This window comes from Microcaecilia unicolor, chromosome 2, assembly GCF_901765095.1.
Source record: "Microcaecilia unicolor chromosome 2, aMicUni1.1, whole genome shotgun sequence".
Lineage (NCBI taxonomy): Eukaryota > Metazoa > Chordata > Amphibia > Gymnophiona > Siphonopidae > Microcaecilia > Microcaecilia unicolor.
The window spans coordinates 10,734,834-10,758,571 of NC_044032.1; the positions used below are offsets into that span (position 1 = coordinate 10,734,834).

Consider the following 23,738-nt stretch of genomic DNA (forward strand, 5'->3'; position numbering starts at 1 on the left):
TTCAGTTTGGTTGTGCTTTGGATTCCCTCTCTTCTGTTTCTTGGTTTATAAAGGACTGCCCCATGCTTATTGAGTTGACACTATGTTCTTCGGGAAAAGCGCTTATAGAAAACACGGCATTCTGCGTTTGCCCTGATGTCCAGAGCAGCTTGGAGATTTGAGGGAGTTTTCAGTTTTGTTCAGCTGCTGAAACTTGGCTCTTTCCAAAAGCTTCTTCCTGAGCGTATGAGGTTAAACATAGATTTTCAGCTTTTTATTTTTTGCCTTGGGATTGTTAGGCCGTGGATTTATTTGCTTTTGTGAATCACTATGGGCCAGTGGATGGCTGTGTCTGCTAAGTCTCAAAAATCACTAAACCATATTTCTCCTAATTCTATAAACTTACGTAAATCAGTTTTATGCTTCAGCATGCAAAGTTGCACACACAAGTTATGGAACAGTCATTACATGCATAACTTAATAATTGATGCTAATTGGCAGTAATTAGCAGTTGTCTGCATAAGCTGCCCTTAGTCAGAATTAGAGGCTGACCAAATTTCAGTTTCAAATTCAACATCAAATCTGACCCCAAATACCGGGAGGGCATTTTCAGCTGAAACCGAAACTCTGTGCCTTCCCCTCCCCCCCCCCCCCCAAGCATCAGTAGGCCCTCCCCAGGCCTACCATAACAAGCCTTAGTGGTCTAGTGGCTGCTTCCAGGGCAGGAAAGAACCCCCTCTCTTTCCTGCCCGCTGCTCTGCCCGTTGGCACCGCTGCTGTTTTCAAATGGCTGCCGAGACCACCATGGGAAGTTCCAGCAGCCATATTGCGATTGCTCTTGCTTATGCTGGGACCTCCTGTGGCAGTTTCAGCAGCCATTTTAAAGTGGCAGCGGGTGGTGGCAATGGGCACAGCAGCAGGCCGGAACGAATGGGGTTCTTTCTTGCCCTCAAGGAGGCCACTACATCACCAGGGCTTCTTAAGGTAGGCCTGGGATGGCCTACTAATGCTCAGTAGGGGCTTCGGGGTGCTGGTGGCATCCAAAGGATCCCATTGTCCTTTGGGGAGGTAGCATCTTCCATGGGGGGGGGGGGGGGGGGGAGAGGCATGACTTTTCAGTTTCAACTTTGGTTCCGACTGAAACTGAGCTGCAAATTTTGGCCTCCTCTAATCAGGATTCTACAAATTGTGTGCGCAAAATCCATAGCGTGCAGCCGCAAGGGAGGCACTGACCTGGGAGGGGCATGGTCAGATTATAGAATAGAGCCAATTACACAACAGCAGCTAGGCCACGGGCCTTTGCACCATCCACTGAGAAGCGTAAGTACTTGCACCTAAAGTTAAGCATGTAAGTGAACAGCAGGGGCGTAGCCAGACAACAGATTTTGGGTGGGCCTAGGCAAGAAGTGGGTGGGCACCAAATGTTCTCCCCTCCTCCCACCACCACCAAAAGATATCTCAGCTGGCAGGAAAATGCTTCTTTCCACCTTGGCAGTCTGCAGCAGGCATGAGCTGAGAACTGAACATTCGCAGGTGCCGGTATCGTGGAGAGTAGCGTTTTCATTACCATCAGGGGGAAAGCTTCAACTGGTAGAGCTTGGGATCTCCACCACCTACTGCTAAACATATGCTACTTTTGGGTGGGCCTGAGCCCTAAGTGGATGGGCCCTGGCCCACCCAAGCCCACCTGTGGCTACGCCACTGGTGCACAGTACTCGCATCAACCCAGAGTCTAGGAGACCTGTAGAGAATTACCTCCATTAAGTGTAATTTAGCTTTCTGGAGCCGATTCAAGCAGGAGGAGGCATAGCTCATAGTCTTTCAGTTTAGCAGACGAGATGGTTAGAAAGATAGGGGAGCTTTGGTCAGGAACCTGCAGAGACCAACAGCTCCTGACCAAGATGGTACTGGGCACAACAGAACGTTCTCATATTTTCCTTTCTCCTCTTCACCCCAACCTGTCCTCATTGTCCTGTTCTTCACATCACGCCCTTCCTCCCAGTGATTAAAACAAAACAAAGGTTGTCAGCATATTGAACATTCATTTTGACACTTTCACAAATAAAAGAGAAGAACACTTGTGAAGAGAAAGTGAGCAAGTGTCAACCCCTCCCCCCCCCAAAGGAATGTGGTAGCACTGGGTTTGGAATCCCTCCCCTCCCCCTCCCCTTGCAATAATACAGGAGGCTAATGTGGAGACTCCTTTGGCCACATGGAAGACATTGACAGTGTTTCTTCTAAGGTACATGGGAGTCCTCCACCACATTCCTACCATCGGGGAGGGTGAATCAATATTGCAATTTGATTCACGGGGGACAGAAAAGTTCTGCAGAATTCCTGGGGACTCTGATCCTCATCATTAAACAGTAATCTTGCTGCATCACCCCCTATGGAAGGAATGTAGGTGGACACCTTAGAGGGAATGTTGGACATGGTGTGGAGACACCCTCTTCCCCACCAAAATGTGGCAGCTCTGGTATACAGACCACCTCTTCACCCCTATAACACAAGCTGGTGTGCAGACCCTCTCTCAGGAATGTGGCAGGCCTAATGTGGAAACACCCACAAGGAACATACCAGAGACCTGGTGTGAAGGCCCCTTAGGAGCATGAAACAGCAAATTTGGAAACACTCCATCCTAGGCTATGTTGAAACTTTTCTCCTAAAATCTGAAATGGAGACCTTCCAAGAATGGTAGAAGCTTGGTAGAAAGACTCAGTGGAAACACAAGAGGCCTGGTATGGAGAACCTCAGAGAATATGAAAAGTCTGGCATAAAGACCTCCTTCCCCTCTCCCCACCTGCCCCCACCATATGGGCAAGTTTCAGACCTGACATGAAGACATTGTAGAAACACTGGAGGTCTAGTGGGGAGACCCCCTTCCCCACCAAAATGTGGCAGCTCTGGTATACAGACCACCTCTTCACCCCTATAACACAAGCTGGTGTGCAGACCCTCTCTCAGGAATGTGGCAGGCCTGGTGTGAAGACATTCTCTCAGGAACACAGCAGGCCTAATGTGGAAACACCCACAAGGAACATACCAGAGACCTGGTGTGAAGGCCCCTTAGGAGCATGAAACAGCAAATTTGGAAACCCTCCATCCTAGGCTATGTTGAAACATTTCTCCTAAAATCTGAAATGGAGACCTTCCAAGAATGGTAGAAGCTTGGTAGAAAGACTCAGTGGAAACACAAGAGGCCTGGTATGGAGAACCTCAGAGAATATGAAAAGTCTGGCATAAAGACCTCCTTCCCCTCTCCCCACCTGCCCCCACCATATGGGCAAGTTTCAGACCTGACATGAAGACATTGTAGAAACACTGGAGGTCTAGTGGGGAGACCCCCTTCCCCACCAAAATGTGGCAGCTCTGGTATACAGACCACCTCTTCACCCCTATAACACAAGCTGGTGTGCAGACCCTCTCTCAGGAATGTGGCAGGCCTGGTGTGAAGACATTCTCTCAGGAACACAGCAGGCCTAATGTGGAAACACCCACAAGGAACATACCAGAGACCTGGTGTGAAGGCCCCTTAGGAGCATGAAACAGCAAATTTGGAAACACTCCATCCTAGGCTATGTTGAAACATTTCTCCTAAAATCTGAAATGGAGACCTTCCAAGAATGGTAGAAGCTTGGTAGAAAGACTCAGTGGAAACACAAGAGGCCTGGTATGGAGAACCTCAGAGAATATGAAAAGTCTGGCATAAAGACCTCCTTCCCCTCTCCCCACCTGCCCCCACCATATGGGCAAGTTTCAGACCTGACATGAAGACATTGTAGAAACACTGGAGGTCTAGTGGGGAGACCCCCTTCCCCAGGCACACAGAAAGCCTGGTGACCATTACATATAAAAATGAGTCCATGAAAGCATAAGAAAATGGAGTAGGGATGACTTCCAATATATGGCTATAGTGAAGCTTCATCTCCAGTCCTGCTACGCACAAATCTGGTGGTGCTCAGAATCTAGCCATACTTATAAATGCAGCTGCGGTAGAGGTCTGGCAGCCTCGCAGGTGCAGTTGTGGCTTCAAGTTCAGCTGCTTACTTGTCCTCACCTCTATTCTCATCTTCCTCCCCTTCAAAAACCCACAGAAACAAAAATGACAGATGGTGAGTGTTGCAGAAGACAGAGGTAATTTTCCCATCTTGTGCCTTGCCACCCTTCCCTCCCCTCCGGGCTGGTTCCATGCAGAGAGACACCTCCATGAAGGTGTCCTAGTGTCCTTGGCAGTAGCTCCTGGTGAACTCAGCTGGGCCGCCTGCCCCAGTGTAGAAGGTGCAAACAGGTGCTCGTGGTCTGTCAGAGCCATCAGCTGGTGCAGATGCTGTTTATAGACACAGATCCCGAGTCCACCAGCCCGAGCTCCTCCTGGTCATTGACACACAGTTGGTAGCCACAGCCCTTGCGGCTTGGCAGGGAGGTGACCTTGCTATCGGTCTTGGCACGGGGTGGCAAGAGGAAGCCCACGCTGCCCGCGATCAACATATGCCAGATGCTGTGGATATAGAAGTAGTTCTCCTCGGTCTCCACGAAGGCATAGAGTGCCACGGCAGAGCTGGCGATGAGCGTGCCAGGGCAGAGGTAGAAGAGCCAGCGCTTCCACGTTGGGGGATAACAGTGCCGGCGACGGATGGTCCTAACAGTCTGCAAAGGCAAAGACACGAGAATGGTCAGCGATGCTGGGTTGGCTCTAGCAAACCGTGCAATCTACCTAGGATGCTACAGGAACAAGTGTTTGGATTTCAAGTAATGTCATCTGAGCCAGTGAACCCCTTCCCACCAGTAAATGCCCAGATTATGAGCACAGACCACAATGGCTTTCACTAGAGCCTGTGTCATTGATGAGAGGCTACTGGCTGCAAGGAGTGTGTGGGGGGGGGGGGGGGAAGGATTTGAAAGAAGGTGATAGAGACTGTAAGAGTGGAGTGGAGGAGTGGCCTAGTGGTTAGGGTGGTGGACTTTGGTCCAGGGGAACTGAGGAACTGAGTTCGATTTCCACTTCAGGCACAGGCAGCTCCTTGTGACTCTGGGCAAGTCACTTAACCCTCCATTGCCTACCGCATTGAGCCTGCCATGAGTGGGAAAGCACGGGGTACAAATGTAACAAAAATAAAATAAATAAATAAGCACAGTAGGTGATTGCCAGTGGGTCTGGAGTACAGCTGTGAGAGGAGGGGAGAAGCTAGCAAAGTGCACGTAAGCTGTGAGGAGAGGAGGGAAGGGGCTAGATAAGAAGCCTACACAGGGTCTTGGACTGGGAGAGGAGCAAAGAGGGGAAACAAAGTTGAGGACAGAACAGCTGAAGGGTGGGGGGGGGAGAAAAAGACTTGAGGAGACAGAGGAGGGAGAGGAAGACTTGAGAAATGCACCAAAGGAGGGGGAGAGAAGAAGAAGACTAGCTGAGAGAGGGAAGGATGGGTTGTGAGAGGGAGAAGGAAGACATGAAAGAGGAAGTGGGCTTAGAGGGGGAGAATCATGGTGAAGGAGAAGAAGGCTGGAGGGCATGAGAGAAGATTAGAAGCTGTAGAGATGGAGGCAGTGAATCCAGTAGAAATGCTGAAGGAATAAAGGTGTGGGGGGGGGGGGGGGGAGGGGGGTTAAGGGAAAGAACTTTGAAAATGAAATGTGAAGAGAAAGCTGTACATCACAACCCTAGAACACCTCTGACTAGACTTGCTGAGGATTATTATGTAGATAGCTGACCGGGGGGGGGGGGGGGGGGGGGGGGGGGGGGGGGGGGGGGGGGGGGGAGCTCCTAGCACATAGGAGGAGGGATTTTAGTTAGTGTCCTTCTCTTCCAGCTGGATGGAGGGGGAAGCAAGGAATAGGAAAGGGAATGAAGGTATGAGATCCCTGAACTGAACATCTCCCTCTTAAAAACTGAACCGCCATGGCAATTCAGTTGGAGCCAACATAAGCAACTAGGTGTCAACGTCTTATAATGACAGGTTCAGCCTCCCTATTTTGCAGCATGCTTAGCCAGTCCCAGGAATGGGAACTGCATGCCAGTCTCCAACATGGTATTGCTACCCCAGAATCAATGCCTTGGTCCCATTTTGATTTCCTTTTCAAAAAGCTCTAGAATGTAGTTTGATTAGGGGAAAGGGAAATGGGACTTGATATACCGCCTTTCTGAGGTTTTTTGCAACTACATTCAAAGCGATTTACATATATTCAGGTACTTATTTTGTACCAGGGGCAATGGAGGGTTAAGTGACTTGCCCAGAGTCACAAGGAGCTGTAGTGGGAATCAGTTCCCCAGGATCAAAGTTCACTGCACTAACCACTAGGCTACTCCTCCACTCATTCCACCAATAAGAGCCAACGCCATCAGTGATGTCACAATGGCTTGATTGCCTGATACTTGGCTCACTTCTGATATTGTGATGTCATAAGGGAAAGGGGGGAAGGGAAATGGGACTTGATATACTGCCTTTCTGAGGTTTTTGCAACTACATTCAAAGCGGTTTACATATATTCAGGTACTTATTTTGTACCAGGGGCAATGGAGGGTTAAGTGACTTGCCCAGAGTCACAAGGAGCTGTAGTGGGAATCAGTTCCCCAGGATCAAAGTTCACTGCACTAACCACTAGGCTACTCCTCCACTCCTTCCACCAATAAGAGCCAACCTCATCAGTGATGTCACAATGGCTTGATTGCCCAATACAGTTCCCCAGGATCAAAGTCCACTGCACTAACCACTAGGCTACTCCTCCACTCATTCCACCAATAAGAGCCAACGCCATCAGTGATGTCACAATGGCTTGATTGCCTGATACTTGGCTCACTTCTGATATTGTGATGTCATAAGGGAAAGGGGGGAAGGGAAATGGGACTTGATATACCACCTTTCTGAGGTTTTTGCAACTACATTCAAAGTGGTTTACATATATTCAGGTACTTATTTTGTACCTGGGGCAATGGAGGGTTAAGTGACTTGCCCAGAGTCACAAGGAGCTGCAGTGGGAATTGAACCCGGTTCCCCTGGTTTTCAGGCCACTGCACTAACCACTTGGCTACGCCTCCACTCATTCCACCAATAACAGCCAACCTCATCAGTGATGTCACAATGGCTTGATTGCCCAATACTTGGCTCACTTCTGATATTGTGATGTCATAAGGGAAAGGGGGAAAGGGAAATGGGACTTGACATGCCACCTTTCTGAGGTTTTTGCAACTCCATTCAAAGCGGTTTACATATATTCAGGTACTTATTTTGTACCAGGGGCAATGGAGGGTTAAGTGACTTGCCCAGAGTCACAAGGAGCTGCAGTGGGAATTGAACTCAGTTCCCCAGGATCAAAGTCCACTGCACTAACCACTAGGCTACTCCTCCACTCATTCCACCAATAACAGCCAACCTCATCAGTGATGTCACAATGGCTTGATTGCCCAATACTTGGCTCACTTCTGATATTGTGATGTCATAAGGGAAAGGGGGAAAGGGAAATGGGACTTGATATACCGCCTTTCTGAGGTTTTTGCAACTACATTCAAAACGGTTTACATATAGTCAGGTACTTATTTTGTACCAGGGGCAATGGAGGGTTTAGTGACTTACCCAGAGTTCCCCAGGATCAAAGTCCACTGCACTAACCACTAGGCTACTCCTCCACTCCAGAGTGATTAAAAAAAACAGCTATTTATTTATTTAGTTTATTTAGTTGTTACATTTATACCCCGCACTTTCCCACTCATCAGCAGGTTCAATGCGGCTTACAGAGTTTAGTATAGATAAGACATATTAGAGAGACAGTACAGCAGTGGAAAATGGGAAGATGAGTCAAGTGGGTTAACCTGTCAGGAAATCTCCAATTTTCCTCTTTTGTTCTCCACTTGTCCATCTCCCACACCTTGTAGAGCCATCCATCCCTTTTCACCCTTCATGTCAGTCCCAAGCACTAGCGCCTTACCCATGCAATGGCCATTATCCCGAGGGCAAACAGACTCGGTCCCAGGAGGTTCCAGAGCCCATGTCGGTCCAGCTGGAGAGCCATAGAAAGCAGCATAGCTCCAAGCAGGTACAGAACCTGGGAAAGGAAGGAAGGTGGAAAGCGTATGAGTCAACACCCCAAGTGGTTCATGCAATCTCTATGAGCTTCTACGTCAAGTCCAACACACTCATTTCACCATGTTTTAGAGATTGTAACATTGTCTGTGAAACCTGAACAGACTAATCATAGCCTTCACTGTCTGTAATATCTACTGAGCCATGTTGGAGAAACAAGTTTAAGAATGGCACGACAAGGCCTCAAAGACAGCAGAAGGGTCATACATTGGATTCTTAATTTAATCCCTACCTATGACCACTTAATGTCATTCTTCTCAGTCCCTCCCTGGCTGCCCTAGCTCATATTGTGCTATCTTGACTACTCCAGATACCACAGACTTTCTGAAGTGTATCTCTATAGTACTGGGCACATCTGGTATGTGCTATCTGAATTATTCTAATAATGGTAATAAAATGTGGCAGGGTCTTTCACATCAGTGGTGAATCAGTGTAATCAATAGCCCCAGCAAGTAAGAAAGAAGTGTCCACGGGGCACAAGCATGAGGCAGTCAGGGATGGAGAGATGGTACAAAGCAAAATCAAACATTTTTAAAAATCCGACCTGGAGCAGTGTGAGATTGAAGGCTGCATCTGGAAGATTGGGACAGTATCCATAACCCATGGGCGTAGTTTGACGGTTTCATTTGGGGGGGCAAAGGATGGGGCGGAGCATATTAGCATATCATTTGCGTGTATATATATGCAAATGAATATGCTAATATGGAGGAAGGAAGGGAAAAAGAGCTGGTTTTTGGGGGGGAATAACCATAATGAATATGTATGAGATATCAAGCCAGCTCTTTCTCCCTCCCTTCCTTCTTTCCTCCTTGCCCAACACTCCCTCCATCTTGTAAGGCACTGCCTACCCAACAAAACAGTGTTAGAGATCTGGCCATCTGAATTGATTTGATCTCTAACACTGTTTTTGTTGGGTAGGCAGTGCCTTACAAGATGGCCAGATCTCTAACACTTGTAAGTAGTAGACTTAGTAAAGATGGACCAATAAAGAACGACAACGTGGATGCAGGCAGCAGCAACTCACAGGTTTGCTTGCTGTGTTTTGAGTGAATGGTGACAGCTGCGCGGGGGAGTGGAAAAAATCCTTACTGTCTCAGGACTATAGGCTCAGGGCCTCAGGCTCAGTCACTTCCACTCACGTACCGTCTTCGGGACAGGCTTGCAGCGGCGAACTAGCTAGCGCCAGTAAAAGCACCAACAAACAGGCAGGCTGAACTCCGTCCTTCGCTTCCCTGCCCTCTCAGCGTCCCGCCCACCCGAAAGGAAATGACATCAGAGGAAGGCGGGACGCAGAGAGGGCAGGGAAGCGAAGGACGGAGTCGAGCCTGCCTGTTTGTTGGTGCTTTTACTATGACTTCGGATGAGAAAGTTGTAAGTCATCGTGACGTCAGTCGTTTTGTTTGGGGGGGCCCTCGCCTCCCCCCCCCCAGTCTATGCCCATAACCTTAGAGTAGAAAGTTTGCAATTCTAGAGCATTTACAAGCACCTGGTCCCTGGCTGTCTAAAGGTTCCCCTTTACATCTCTAAATCAGGGGGCTAACTGGGCTAACCTTAATATAGTGATTCACCGAAACACAGGCTAGGATGGCTGATTGGACCATAAGCCCCATCAGATCTGCCTATTTTCATGCCTGAGGCCACACCACAGACCTCCGTTGATTTCTACTTTTCCTCCCACTTATTCACAACTAGGGATCCTTTGTTTTGATCTCAGATTTTCTTGAATTACATTCCCATTGCTGTCTCCTCTGCCTCCACAGGGAGGTTGTTTCATGCATCCACAACCCTTTCAATGAAGGGCTGTTTTCCAGTGCTACGCCTGAGTCTCCTCCCTTGGGGCTTAATACTACGACATCTTGTTTTAGAACATTCTGTTCAGCGATAAAGGTTTGGTCTTGTGCGTTACTTAGAAAAATTCACATACCTCAAAAGTATGTTATATCCTCTTCTCTAGGGCATTCATATTTAGGTCACTAAGAATTTTGGTGTATTCTGGTATCCCTTTTCTTGACCACCTCCACATCAGCCTGAGCAGAGGCATTATTCTTCTACTACTACTACTACTACTTAACATTTCTAGAGCGCCACTAGGGTTACGCAGCGCTGTACAAATTAACAAAGAAGCACAGTCCCTGCTCAAAGGAGCTTACAATCTAAAGGACGAAATGTCAGTTGGGGCAGTCTAAATTTCCTGAATAGAGGTGTAGTGGTTAGGTGCCGAAAGCGACATTGAATAGGTGGGCTTTGAGCAAGGATTTGAAGATGGGCAGGGAGGGGGCTTGGCATATGGGCTCAGGGAGTTTGTTCCAAGCATGGGGTGAGGCGAGGCAGAAAGGGCGGAGCCTGGAGTTGGCAGTGGTGGAGAAGGGTACTGAAAGGAGGGATTTGTCTTGGGAGCGGAGGTTACGGGTAGGAACGTAAGGGGAGATGAGGGTAGAGAGGTAAGGAGGGGCTGCAGATTGAGTGCATTTGTAGGTTAGTAGGAGAAGCTTGAACTGTATGCGGTACCTGATCGGAAGCCAGTGAAGTGACTTGAGGAGAGGGGTGATATGAGTATATCGGTCGAGGCAGAAGATAAGACGTGCAGCAGAGTTCTGAATGGACTGAAGGGGGGATAGATGGCTAAGTGGGAGGCCAGTGAGGAGTAGGTTGCAGTAGTCAAGGCGAGACATAATGAGAGAGTGGATGAGAGTTCGGATGGTGTGCTCAGAGAGGAAAGGGCGAATTTTGCTAATGCTATAGAGGAAGAAGCGACAGGTCTTGGCTATCTACTGGATATGCGCAGAGAAAGAGAGGGAGGAGTCGAAGATGACACCGAGGTTGCGGGCAGATGAGACGGGGATGATGAGGGTGTTATCAACTGAGATAGAGAGTGGAGGGAGAGGAGAAGTGGGTTTGGGTGGGAAGACAAGAAGTTCGGTCTTGGCCATGTTCATTCTTGGCCATGTTCATTCTTCTGGGGAGCTTATGATATCTATCTTCACTTGTGCACTTTCAGGCGTGATGGCAACAGATGCATAAGAAAAGGGAAGTTTGGATGTCGTGAGTGTTGGAGGCTGGACATGGAGATGATACTCAGGGTTGGGAGAAGTGTAAGGATAAAGAAGATGTGATATATGGTTTGTGTTGTTACTGGTTAATAGTAGGTTGAAGCCTGGCCATGTAGGTCATCATGGAAAGAATGAGAGACAAAGAAGGTGAAGTAATGTCCTTACCTGTTCAATTGTGGGTTGGCATATGATCAGGGTTAGGACAATAAGAGGTGGAGAAGGTGAGGTACAGGGTTGTATCTCCACCTGTTCAGTGGTACTTGGAGCTTCTTCATGGTCAGTGGGAAAGAATAGGAGATAGAGAAGGTGAAACACTAGCCTTACATGTTTAATTGCAGGTTTAGACTGTGGCCATATTGAGATAAAGAAGATGGGACAGTGGATGCTATGCTACGCTACACGGTTCTTCTATTCCACAATAACAAACAATGCGGATTACAATAACAAAATAACTGAAAAAATAATTCGGGAATTTATAAGAAATAGAAAAGTTACAGAAAATACAATAATTGTAATATTATAATTACACTAGTAAAAAAGCCCCGTTTCTGATGCAAATGAAACGGGGGCTAGCAAGGTTTTCTTCTGTGTGCATGTGGGAGTGTGTGTGTCCCTGCCCTCTGCCCTCTCTCCCTTCTCCTGTGCTGTCTGTCCCCTCCCCCCTCGGAGTCGAGTCCTTCAGTGTTAAGTTTCCTGCTGTGCTGTGTTTGTGTTACAGAGATAGTGAGGGCTTCTGCCCTCTCTCCCCTCCCCCCTCTGAGTCCTTCACTGTTACAGAGAGAGCGATTTCGATTTCGTGCTGTGCTGTGTTTTCCTTCACTGTTTGTGTTACAGAGAGAGCGAGGGCGGGGCAGACACTCATGGGGAAACCGGATATCTCTCCCCTTCACACTTCCGGCTGGAGGCTTCATTTAGAACGTTGGTGGTGCCTTTTATATATAGAGATTATGAAAGGTATGTGATGAGAACGTACGTTTTAATTTCTTTTTGAAAAATGAAATAATTCTATAAAACACGAATCTGTATTGGTAACGAGTTCCAGACCAATACTATCTGATAATGTATCGAAGAGTCAAACACTCGCCGTTGCTTAACTTGCTTCATTGAAGGAAAACTGAGTATCATTTGATTGGTAGTTCTGCTATTAACTGTATTTGAAAGAAATATTACCCGATCAGTTGACTATACTGGGGCGTTTCCATATATGATTTTGTAGGCTAGAGCACAAAGCTTAAACTATAGTCTAGCCTGTATATGCAGCCAATGAAGTTTTTTCAACAACCGAGATGCTGAACAAAAGCTTGTAGCCGAAAATATTAACCTAGTGGCTGTATTCTGAACAAGCTGAAGACGTGTTAACAAAATGAATGAACGGCCAATATAAACAACATTGCAATAATCAAAGTCTCGACAATATCAGCGCCTACACCTGCAAATCTAAATTTCTCAGTTTCAAAATACTTTCGAATTGATCTCAACTTCTTCAACATGTAAAAGGACTTTGCAACCATCGATTTAACGAGTAGAGAAAGTCAAAAGACTATCCACCTCAACACCTAAAATTCTTGAACAGGACACAAAAGTAAAAATATTGGGGTCATAAGACATAAGCATCGCCACACTGGGACAGACCAAAGGTCCATCTAGCCCAGCACCCTGTCTCTGACAGTGGCCAATCCAGGTCACAACCACCCGACAAGATCCACGGAGCAAAGCATTTTGTGCTGCTTGTCCCAGGAATAGTGGATTTTTCCCTACGTCCATTTAATAACATTCTATGGCCTTTTCCTTCAGGAAGCCATCCAAACCTTTCTTAAACTCTGCTAAGCTAACCGCCTTAACCACATTCTCCGGAAACTAATTCCTCTTACAAAGGTGTGCTGAAAAATGGTTTGCGGTAGTGTAGGCGCGGGTTTTGTGCGTGCACCGATCCATTTTTCAGCGCACCTGTAAAAAAAGGCCTTTTTTAAAATGTTTGCCGAAAATGGACGTGCGGCAAAATCAAAATTGCCGCGCATCCATTTTGGGTCTGAGACCTTACCGCCAGCCATTGACCTAGCGGTAAAGATTCACTTGGTAACCGGGCGGTAATGACCTATGCATGTTAAATGCCACTCAGCACGTATCGAATGCATGCCAAAAATGAAATTACCGCAAGAGCCACTCAGTAGCCGGGCAGTAACTCCATTTTGGCATTGCGTTGGGCGCGTGTAGATGCTCACACGGCTTAGTAAAAGGGCCCCGTGTTGTGATAATTCTATGGAATTCGATGGACCCAACCATACAAATTCTGTTTTTTCAGGAATTAGATTCAATCAGTTACTCCAGTCATTAGAAACTGTAAATAATATAGTAATGTCATCTGCATATATGAGAAAAAAGTCCAAATGCTGCTTTATGCCACTTTTTAGACGGGTTTCTCTTTTGAAAATGAGCCCACAAAGTCTCACGTGGAGGGGCATAATCGAATGGGACGCCCAAGTTTTTCTGAGGGCGTCCTCACAGGACGTCCCTGCGAAGGGGCGGGGAAACCCGTATTATCGAAACAAGATGGGAGGCCATCTTTCGTTTCGATAATACGGTCGGGGATGCCCAAGTCTCAACATTTAGGTCGACCTTAGAGATGGTTGTCCTCGATTTTCGGTGATAATGGAAACCAAGGACGCCCATCTCAGAAATGACCAAATTCAAGCCATTTGGTCGTGGGAGGAGCCAGCATTCGTAGTGCACTGGTCCCCCTCACATGCCAAGACACCAACCGGGCACCCTAGGGGGTACTGCAGTGGATGTCAGAAAAAGGTCCCAGGTGCATAGCTCCCTTACCTTGGGTGCTGAGCCCCCGAACCCCCCCAAACCCAATCTCATAGCCCTTAGGGATGAAGGGGGGCACCTAGGTGTGGATACAATGGGTTTCTGGTGGGTTTTGGAGGGCTCACATTTACCACCACAAGTTTAACAGGTAGGGGGGATGGGCCTTGGTCTGCCTGCCTGAAGTGCACCGCAGTACCCACTAAAACTGCTCCAGGGACTTACATACTGCTGTCATGGAGCTGGGTATGACATTTGAGGCTGGCATAGAGGCTGGAAAAATATTTTACAATTTTGTTTTTAGGGTGGGAGGGGGTTAGTGACCACTGGGGGAGTAGGGGGAGGTCATCCCTGATTCCCTCCAGTGGTCATCTGGTCATTTAGGGCACATTTTTGTGGCTTGATCGTAAAAAAAAAAAAAGGACCAAGTAAAGTCGGCCAAGTGTTCGTCAGGGACGCCCTTCTTTTTTCCATTATCAGTCGAGGACGCCCATGTGTTAAGCATGCCCCAGACCCGCCTTTGCTATGCTTCCAACACGCCCCTGTGAACTTTGGTCGTCCCTGCGACAGAAAGCAGTTGAGGGCGCCCAAAATCGGCTTTCGATTATGCTGATTTGGGCAATCCTGGGAGAAGGATGCCCATCTCCCGATTTGTGTCGAAAGATGGGCGCCCTTCTCTTTCAAAAATAAGCCTGAAAGTCTCACAAAGACTTTAAAATTTGTTCCAAAAAATTGTAGAATCGATCTTTCCTCTAATTTTCCTAGTCTCTTCACCTGTGTAACGATGAGTTTGAAGCTGATTTTGGAGGTCAGGATTAGACGAGGTGTAAGGGAGGAAGAATTCCGTTCTCATCTGCTAAAATGAGAAATTGGAGGCTGGTCATAGATACAAATGGTCAGGAGAGGTATAAGGAAAGGAGGTGTAATAGGGAATGTAGTTCTCACCTGTTTAAGTGGGTTGGAGTCAGGTCATGAAGATTAGGGTCAGAAGGAGATTAAGGAATGGGTTGGCACCTGGTCATAGAGATTAGGATTAGGGTAATAGTAAGAAGAGTAAGCGATGCAGAAGACATCTTAGGTTGGAGACTGGTCATGGAGAGAATGTTCATGAGAAGAATAAGTGATGGACAGGACATGTTAGTGGGTGATGTCCTCACCTGTTTTATGATGGACTGAAGTCTAGCCATAGCAATGACGGTCACCCAGACGGACATGAGGGAGCCCAGGAAGTCACAGAACTGCAGCACATCATACTCCATAATACAAAAGACCACTATACCCGGCTGGTCACAGGCATGGTAGAACTGTAGAAGGAAAATTAAGAGATCATCACCCTGCACTCTATGAATTTTCATACCAGGAGCCATCCTACAGTACTGAGTTTATGAACGAAAAAAACATGCTGGTGACTCATTTCACCCTGGTACAGCACTCCCTCACTAAAACTGAACTGCCCTCTGGTTTGCACTGTTCCAGATCAATACTGTTGTGTGATTTCATCCCATTGACCAACCAAGGACTGGCAAACACCAACACATTCTGCCTTTGAGCTGTCCCTGCCACCTGTTTAATCCTGTGGCAGTGAGATCAGCCCAGCAGGTTCAAAAAGCAGGAAAGTGCTGGATCCCTTTGTGACGATATGATGTGGATGGGACATTTCAAAGTGAAGCAGGACCCAGAGGCAGCAAAATTTTGCTAGAAGGATTTTCTCCCCCTCAATTACCTTTTCACCTGCCCACAGGTCAAAGAATTTAGCCAACCCCTGAGAGATGAAAGAGCTGAACAATTGAGATGACATGATTTTTGTTGTTGGTGTTTGTGAAGCTCAAATCATTTTACACTGTCCAAGGAGATGGCGGGGGAGGGTTGGCGGCAGGGGGGGGGGGTCAAGAGGGTCGTTGGTGGGTGGGGAAGGGTCGAGAAGGTCTTCGGCAGGGGTCGTCAAAGTTGGCGGCTGCGGCGGGGGGGGGGGGTCGGCAATGGCGGGGTGGGGTGTCAGCGGTACCGGGGGGGAGCTAAAATGTGCCCCCTCACCTCAGGCTCTGGACCCCCCTCCCGCCGAAGTCTGGCTACGCCCCTGGATCAGAGCTAATAGCGTGCTTAAATTTGCATGCTATTAGCTCTGATCATAGTGGCGTTAATGCTCCACGCTGTTCCGGAGCAATTTTTAGAGTGCTGTTTGGAACAGCGCGGGATTTCTAATCATCTGGGCCTTTGTGTGTGATCCTGGGTAGGTCACCTTATCTCCCTGGGCCTCAGTTCTAATTTCAGCTCTGTCACTGTCTCTCTCTGCAAACCAGAACAATTCATTAGGGGTAATTTTCAATTAGGCAGGCAGATCCCAATAGGAAAGGGATGCAGGGGAGGAAGTATGTGAAATTTCACCCCCTACCCTGTCTAAACTCAGCTACTGAAAACAATCGAGATGTTGGGCACATTTTCGAGGCAGGAGAAGATTTAGCTGCTTAGCATTGCTTTTCTAACTAGAACGTATTGCTATTTTGGGTCAAAGGTTCATTAAGCCCACGACTACCCTGTTTCCACAGGGGCCACTCTAGGCCCCAACGGTAGACAGATTCCATCCTGCTACCCTCAGGGATTAGCATTGGCTTCAATGGGCAGGATCAAGCACTACAAATCCCACACTACTTTGGGATGTCAGCTGAAAACCAGGAGTGGCCAAAAAAATCTCCAGCCTGGAACTGGGTAACTTGCCATCTCTGTTGGCTTTCTTTGTGTGACCCTTGACTGGTCACTGTATCTCCCTGTAACTCAATACTAATCCCAGCTCTGCCATTGACTTAGTGTCCGGTTGCCAGTCCACCGCAGACTTGTCTAACTGGTTGATCCAGTCCTAGGTTCACCCCATTGCTTGCTAAGATTTATGGTCTTGCTTCCCTTAGGGCAAATAATTGGGATTCTGGAACTACAGGTATCTGCAAGCAGTGGAGTAAAAACCAGGGCTGGATCAACCAGTCACATAAATTTGGAACCATTTAGCAACTCTCTTCTCTGTGCTCAACCTGAATAGAATTTCTTTACCTTCCTGTGCCTGTTTACCCACCTGCAACTGGTTTTTTTCCCCACCCTTCTGGAAGCTGTCATACAGATCATGCACCAAACTAAACTTGTTACTGGAATGGGGAGGGTGTTTAATTAAGCTGTCCCATGGCATTGTGGGTAACATTGTGAGCCCAAGGGAAACCAGCAAGGGTGGAAGTGGGATTGTTCTGAATGACCAAGGCAAACAGCTGAGTAAGAGCGATCAAAAGTCTGTTTTTCTATATCTGGATACCTGTAATGTGCATTTTCATTTTAGATGTATCGTTACTTTGAGAACTCAATTGTTCTATGTCTTATGATTCTGTGAAGCTGATTGATTTGCACTTTTATGGTATGTGATCAAAATTTCTATTTTTATATATATATATATTTAATGCGTTGTGCTTGCTTTTTGACTTTCTTATAATATTTAAAAAAAAATTTTATCTATTTTTTTATCTTTACTTATATTTTTTTCTTTTTAAAACTTTACATTTTATTGAGAGCTTTGAATAGTTTAACAATTCTAAACCATTAGAGAAAAGTTTGAATATAAACAATTTAAAACAGATCTCATTCCATAACTAATACAGTTGCTCCCTAGCTAATACCCCTCCCTCCACCCCCCCAACCTCCCAACCATCAGCACTCTCTCCCCCCCCCCCACTATTTGCCCCCTCCCCATTCCCACCCCCCTTCCCAATTGCATCCCTCCATTTTTTACTTATATTTATTGTCTGTTTATATTTATATATTTTTATGTTGTAGACCACTGAGGAAGGCTTTTTAGCTGAAACACGCCCATGATTGGTCTATTTGGGTCAGCTTACCTTTGGCAATAAACTTTTGAGTGCTATTACTCAGCTGTTTGCCTTGGTCATTTGGAATATTCCCATTTCCACCCTTGCTGGTTTCCCTTGATTTCTTTTGTGGAAGGTGTGTGGATTCCCTCTCGTTTCCTCCGTTTAGCATTGTGAGACACCTGTGTTCTCGGATAGCTTGATAATACTTAGAGTTGTGTAGCTCACTTGACCTGACCTGGGCTGGTCTATGCAAAGATGCCCCCAAACACTGTGGGGGCTGGTGTGGTGCTCAACGTTGGAAGGCTTGGTGTTTGTAGAGCTGCCCCAAGGCATTGTGGGTAATAGAGTATAGTACGCCTGACCTGAGATGGCCTGGTCACTGCAGAGATTCCGCGTGACATTGTGGATGAAGGTGTGCAGAAATGCTCCATGGCATTTTAGGTGGTGATCACACCTTTCTTGGAGGAGATGAGGTGTATAACCAAATGATTCCCTGGCACTCTCACCGTGGAGAAAAACATGGTGAAGATGTAGACAGAGGCCTCCAGGAGGTAGTGGCTACGGATGGCTATGGCGACAGGAGGCATGAACATGAGGTTACTGAGGGAAAGCAGCAGAGTGGAGAGCAGCTGAAAACCATAGGAGAAGGCCTCAGTGTTATCAGTGCAGCCCCAGCCGTTCCAGCCTGTTTGAAGAGACAAAGCCAGGATTAGAACCAGAGGAGACACACATACAGATACAGAAACCCACGCACATATCCATATACTCAGCGTGGGCAAGGAGAAAGCTGGATCAGAAGCAGAGGAGACAGACAGCTAGACACCCACCCATACAAAGAGCTCAGGAAGAGAAAGCCAGGATTAGAATCTGTAATCCGTTGGGTTGGTCGTGAGCCCTTGGGCCCTGGCCGAGGCCAGCAGGTGCCGACCCAGGCCAAGGGGAGACCGACCCACCACCGCACACCCCAGCTACACAATACCCCCTAAGCTACCCCTCCCCACAGTCCCTCAGGAAGAAGGGAAATAGGCATACAGGCGGGCCTTGCGGCCGAACCGGAACCCACGCAGACAGAGCCACTCGTGCGAGCCTCACGGCTGAACTGGAACCCAATCACACACAGGGAGGGGTGAAAGAACCCAGAGGGCCCCAAGATGCCAGACACGCGCTGAACACCAGCAATAGGGCAGAGGGGGAAACAAAGGACCAGAGCGGGCCACGCCCACGCAGGGGACTAGCGCAGGACAGGGGAACTAACACAGCAACCCCCCCCCCCCCCACCAGGGTAGGAGCCCCAGGCAGAAGCCAGAGGAACCAAACACAAAAGGAAGGCAGAAAGCCTTTGCCTCAAACCCATTGTAGACAGAGGCACACAGAACACAAAGGGTTAAGCTTGTAGAGCCAGCAGAGAGAGTGCCAGAAATCAACAAACAATCAGAGAGAACGCTTCCCTTCCCGAGAGGGAGTGGGGCCCATCCAACAAACACACTGGCAGAGGCAGGAATACAATACACACAGTACACAAAGGGTTAAACTCACTGAGCCAGCAGGCCAGACACCAGGAAGAGAAATCCTTAAAACAAACAAACAAACAAAGGAGAACTGCTCTCACTCAGCCCAGAGCCCTGGAGGCTGAGCAATGCCCAGCCCCCACTAAACAAAGGAGCAGCTGACCCTGATTACAGAGCTACTACTAATACTACTACTACTATTTAGCATTTCTATAGCGCTACAAGGCGTACGCAGCGCTGCACAAACATAGAAGAAAGACAGTCCCTGCTCAAAGAGCTTACAATCTGATAGACAAAAAATAAAGTAAGCAAATCAAATCAATTAATGTGTACAGGAAGGAGGAGAGGAGGGTAGGTGGAGGCGAGTGGTTACGAGTCAAAAGCAATGTTAAAGCGGTGGGCTTTCAGTCTAGATTTAAAGGTGGCCAAGGATGGGGCAAGACGTAGGGGCTCAGGAAGTTTATTCCAGGCGTAGGGTGCAGCGAGACAGAAGGCGCGAAGTCTGGAGTTGGCAGTAGTGGAGAAGGGAACAGATAAGAAGGATTTATCCATGGAGCGGAGTGCACGGGAAGGGGTGTAGGGAAGGACGAGTGTGGAGAGATACTGGGGAGCAGCAGAGTGAGTACATTTATAGGTTAGTAGAAGAAGTTTGAACAGGATGCGAAAACGGATAGGGAGCCAGTGAAGGGTCTTGAGGAGAGGGGTAGTATGAGTAAAGCGACCCTGGCGGAAGACGAGACGGGCAGCAGAGTTTTGAACCGACTGGAGAGGGGAGAGGTGACTAAGTGGGAGGCCAGCAAGAAGCAGATTGCAGTAGTCTAAACGAGAGGTGACAAGGGTGTGGATGAGGGTTTTGGTAGAGTGCTCGGAAAGAAATTGCTACTCCCTGACTTTTACCAACTCAAAAATGGAATACCTTAACTATCTGAGGAAAGCTTGTAAAGTTATTGGCTCCCCAGATGTTCCCTATCAAGTTTGCAAAAAAAAAAAAAAAAAAAAAAAAAGAATAATTACAGTCCCTACTAGCACCCTCCCTGAAAATTATTCATGCTGCACAACAGAACTTTCATACATCAGGCACCCTATTTTCAATTCAATATTTAAAGTCATTTTAACTAGTAAAATTTGCCAATTTTTAGTGCTTTAGCAAAAGTCTGCTTAAACTTAAAAAAAAACACAACCCATTTTTCCAACCAATAAATTATTTCCATCACCAACCAGTGTTCCTGATTAATCTCAAACCTTCACGCTGAGTCTGTAAATATTGATAAAAAATTGTCACAGCTCCTCATTCGCTCTCTTGTTTCTCAGTTTAGAGTGAGTTTAGGTCTCTGAAAGGATAAACCATCTCTGCCTTATTAATTTTAATTTGGCATTGACAGATCTTTCCCAGGCTACTGACAGCTGCTACACTTTGCTGTGCTGCCTTCCTAAAACTCAAATGGTTCTTTATCAGAGCCAAAGGTAGTAATCTCTGCAGGAGTCACAGGAACACTATTCTTTCAGTGAATTAACAGTCTTCCCTACTGTTTGCGCACCTTCAGTGACTAGGGATACCAGGGGTGACGACATTATAGCCCCGTCTGCAGTGGTGTGCTGGAGCGGGCTCGCACGGGCTCGCGAGAGCCGTTTGTTAAGTTTTTAAGACTTTTGGGAGCCGGTTGTTAAAGTAGGGCCCTCCATGGCTACTTTAACAACTGACTCCCAAAATGTGGGCTTGGGCCCCCTCCTGAATTCTCTTTTACTTTGCTGGCAGTGATGTTGGCCCCACCAGCCAAGTAAACAGACTGCTGCTGCTCCCTGCTCCCTGCTCCTTGTTTCTGACTCTGAGCATCAGGCTGGGACTTTTCATGCAAGCGCAAGAAGGTTCCATCATGCTGCTCAAAGCCAGAAACAAGCAGCAGAGAATGGTGGCAGTCCATTTATTGGCTGGTGGGGCTCGACAAAGGTATGCCTAGCGTGCCCGCACAAGGGAGGGGAGAGAGAGGCATGTATTCCCACCCCCAAATTTCAGGGCTGGCTATGTCCGGAGAGAGAGCCCGTTGTTAAAAATTTACCAGCACACCCCTGCCCGTCTGACAGACGTTCGTACACATACTTCTGTCACGATCAGGCTAATCCACCCAACTGCTTAATTTGGCAGTTTAGAATCTTGCCCGGGACTCCTTCAGAACCCTGAGTGCAGCATCGGGCAGGTGCCGCATTTTAAAACTCCCAAGTACACTCACACACGAAACCATTAAAAAAAAATTATTCAAAAAGCCTCCCTTCTTTCTCTTTTGCAAATCCCCATATTGCACTTAGATCACCAAAAGAAGGGGGGGGGGGCTGACAATTGAAATGGAGAAAGGGAAGGGGGGTGGGACTTGATAGGTTGCCTTGGGGAAGTGGTTTAGCCAAGCACACTCTTCTCACCGGCTTTACACTCGCAGGCTGCGTAAAGGTAGTTGTTTGTCCTCAAGAGTTTGCACTGCCCGTAGCTGCCACAATCGTTGATGCATGGAGAGAGGTAGGTGCGTAGGTAGACTTCCGCAGTCACGTTACTACACTGCTCGAACCTAGGGGGTGAGAGGAAAGTTATTTTAGGATACAGCGAAAACGACAAAGACGGTGGTGGCACATTACGGCAGGGCCGGGCCCGGGGCCCCGCCACCGCCGCCTCCCCACCTGCCCCCTCTGTCCGCTACCGGGCCGGGCCCCCTGCATTGAAATCACAGCACCTCACCTCCGTGTGAAAACGCAGCAGGCAGCGGCAGATTGCCTCCCTTCGGGCCTTCCCTCCCTGTGTCCCGCCCTCGCAGAAGTTACTTCAGACGAGGGCGGGACACAGGGAGGGGAGGAGGCCTGAAGTGAAGCGATCTGCCGCTGCCTGCTGCGCTTTCACACGGCGGTGAGGTGCTGTGATTTCAATGCAGGGGGCAAGGTCCGGTGGCGGACGGTCAACAACAGAGCCAATGGCGGGCGGGTGGGACTGCGGCACCAGGCCCCCCTTGGAGGCCTGGGCCTGGGGAATTTTGTCCCCCCTGCCCCCCCCCCCCCTCGGCGGCCCTGCATTACGGACTAGTCAAGAAGCATGAGCTTTTCAGCATAAGGATCTACTCTACCTCATTCCTCTTTTTTGGAAGTCTGACCCCTAGTGGAAGTATCACATTTTGAAAATGTAGCCACTGGATCAGGAGTGACCAGCGATCTCTCATGCTCTCCCCCCTCCAGACACCACAGATACCCCAATAGGTACAGGTGGGCACAGAGGATGTTGGCGGAGGTCCCACTATTTTTAAAAAGGGACTGGGGGGTAGGGAGGGACTCTTAAAACATCTCCAGCATCTTTAAGTTGCTTCGGAGGGTAAATCCAAGCAATTAGTAGTTCTGGTGTTCTGTTGTGATAGTGAAGGGCTTTGAGATCTGAGATTTCGGACTCTATGGCTTTGCTTATTGATCGGATGTTGGGTGAAGCTGTTGTCCCTGAATCATTGAAGAGAGCTGCTGTGCGGCCTTTGTTAAAGAAGGCATCGCTGAGTTTGGAACGGGTGGACAGCTTTCGTCCCATTTCTAACCAGGGTTCTTTTGCAAAGCTGCTTGAGTGATCTTCTGGAACAACAGTCTTTGTTGGATTCGTGCAAGTTTGGTTTTCGTTCCAGGCATAATACAGAGACTCTTTTGCTTACGATGCTTGATGAGATCTGCCTTGGTTTTGCACAGGGTAGGTAAGCAGTATTTGTTGATTTCATTAGATGTGGCGGCTGCCTTTGATACTGTTAGTCATATGCTTTTGTTCGAGCGGCTTCATTCGTTTGGTATTTCAGGTCGTGTTTTGGCCTGGTTTCTGTCTTTTTTGACAGACCATTCTTTTCAGGTGGTTCAACGGCCTTCCATTTCTCAGTGGGTTCTTGTAGTGTCTGGTGTGCCGCGGGGTTCTTGCTTATCAGCATGGTTGTTTACCTTGTTTATGCATCCTGTGCGTCAAGCGTTGGCTGACTTTGGTATCAGCTATCGTCTATACTAAACTAAACATGACCAAGACTGAGCTTCTTAACTTTCCCCCTAAACCAACCACTCTTCTTTTCCCCATTCTCTATTTCTGTGGATAACACTCTCATCCTTCCTGTCTCATCAGCTCGTAACCTTGGGGTCATCTTCGACTCCTCCCTCTCCTTCTCTGCACATATTCAGCAGACTGCTAAAACATAGTAACATAGTAAATGACGGCAGAAAAAGACCTGCATGGTCCTTCCAGTCTGCCCAACAAGACAAACTCATATGTGCTACTTTTTGTCGCTTCTTTCTCTATAATATCAGCAAAATTCGCCCTTTCCTTTCTGAGCACACTACCAGAACCCTCATCCACACTCTTATCACCTCTCGCTTAGACTATTGCAACTTGCTTCTCACAGGTCTCCCACTTAGCCATCTCTCTCCTCTTCAATCTGTTCAAAATTCTGCTGCAAGACTAATATTCTGCCAGTGTTGTTATGC

General features: G+C 47.8%; 1 protein-coding gene across 1 annotated transcript in view; it reads right to left on the minus strand.

Moving 5' to 3' along the window:
• Window positions 1-4,290: 4,290 nt before the first annotated feature.
• TMEM8B (transmembrane protein 8B) overlaps window positions 4,291-23,738 on the minus strand; it is a 114,410-nt gene continuing 94,962 nt past the window's right edge. The window contains exons 9-13 of the mRNA XM_030191852.1: window positions 21,678-21,820; window positions 18,261-18,439; window positions 15,067-15,213; window positions 7,897-8,013; window positions 4,291-4,626 (exon numbers count right to left, since the gene is read on the minus strand). Coding sequence (XP_030047712.1) covers window positions 4,291-4,626; window positions 7,897-8,013; window positions 15,067-15,213; window positions 18,261-18,439; window positions 21,678-21,820 — 922 coding nt within the window. The remainder of the gene's footprint in view (window positions 4,627-7,896; window positions 8,014-15,066; window positions 15,214-18,260; window positions 18,440-21,677; window positions 21,821-23,738) is intronic.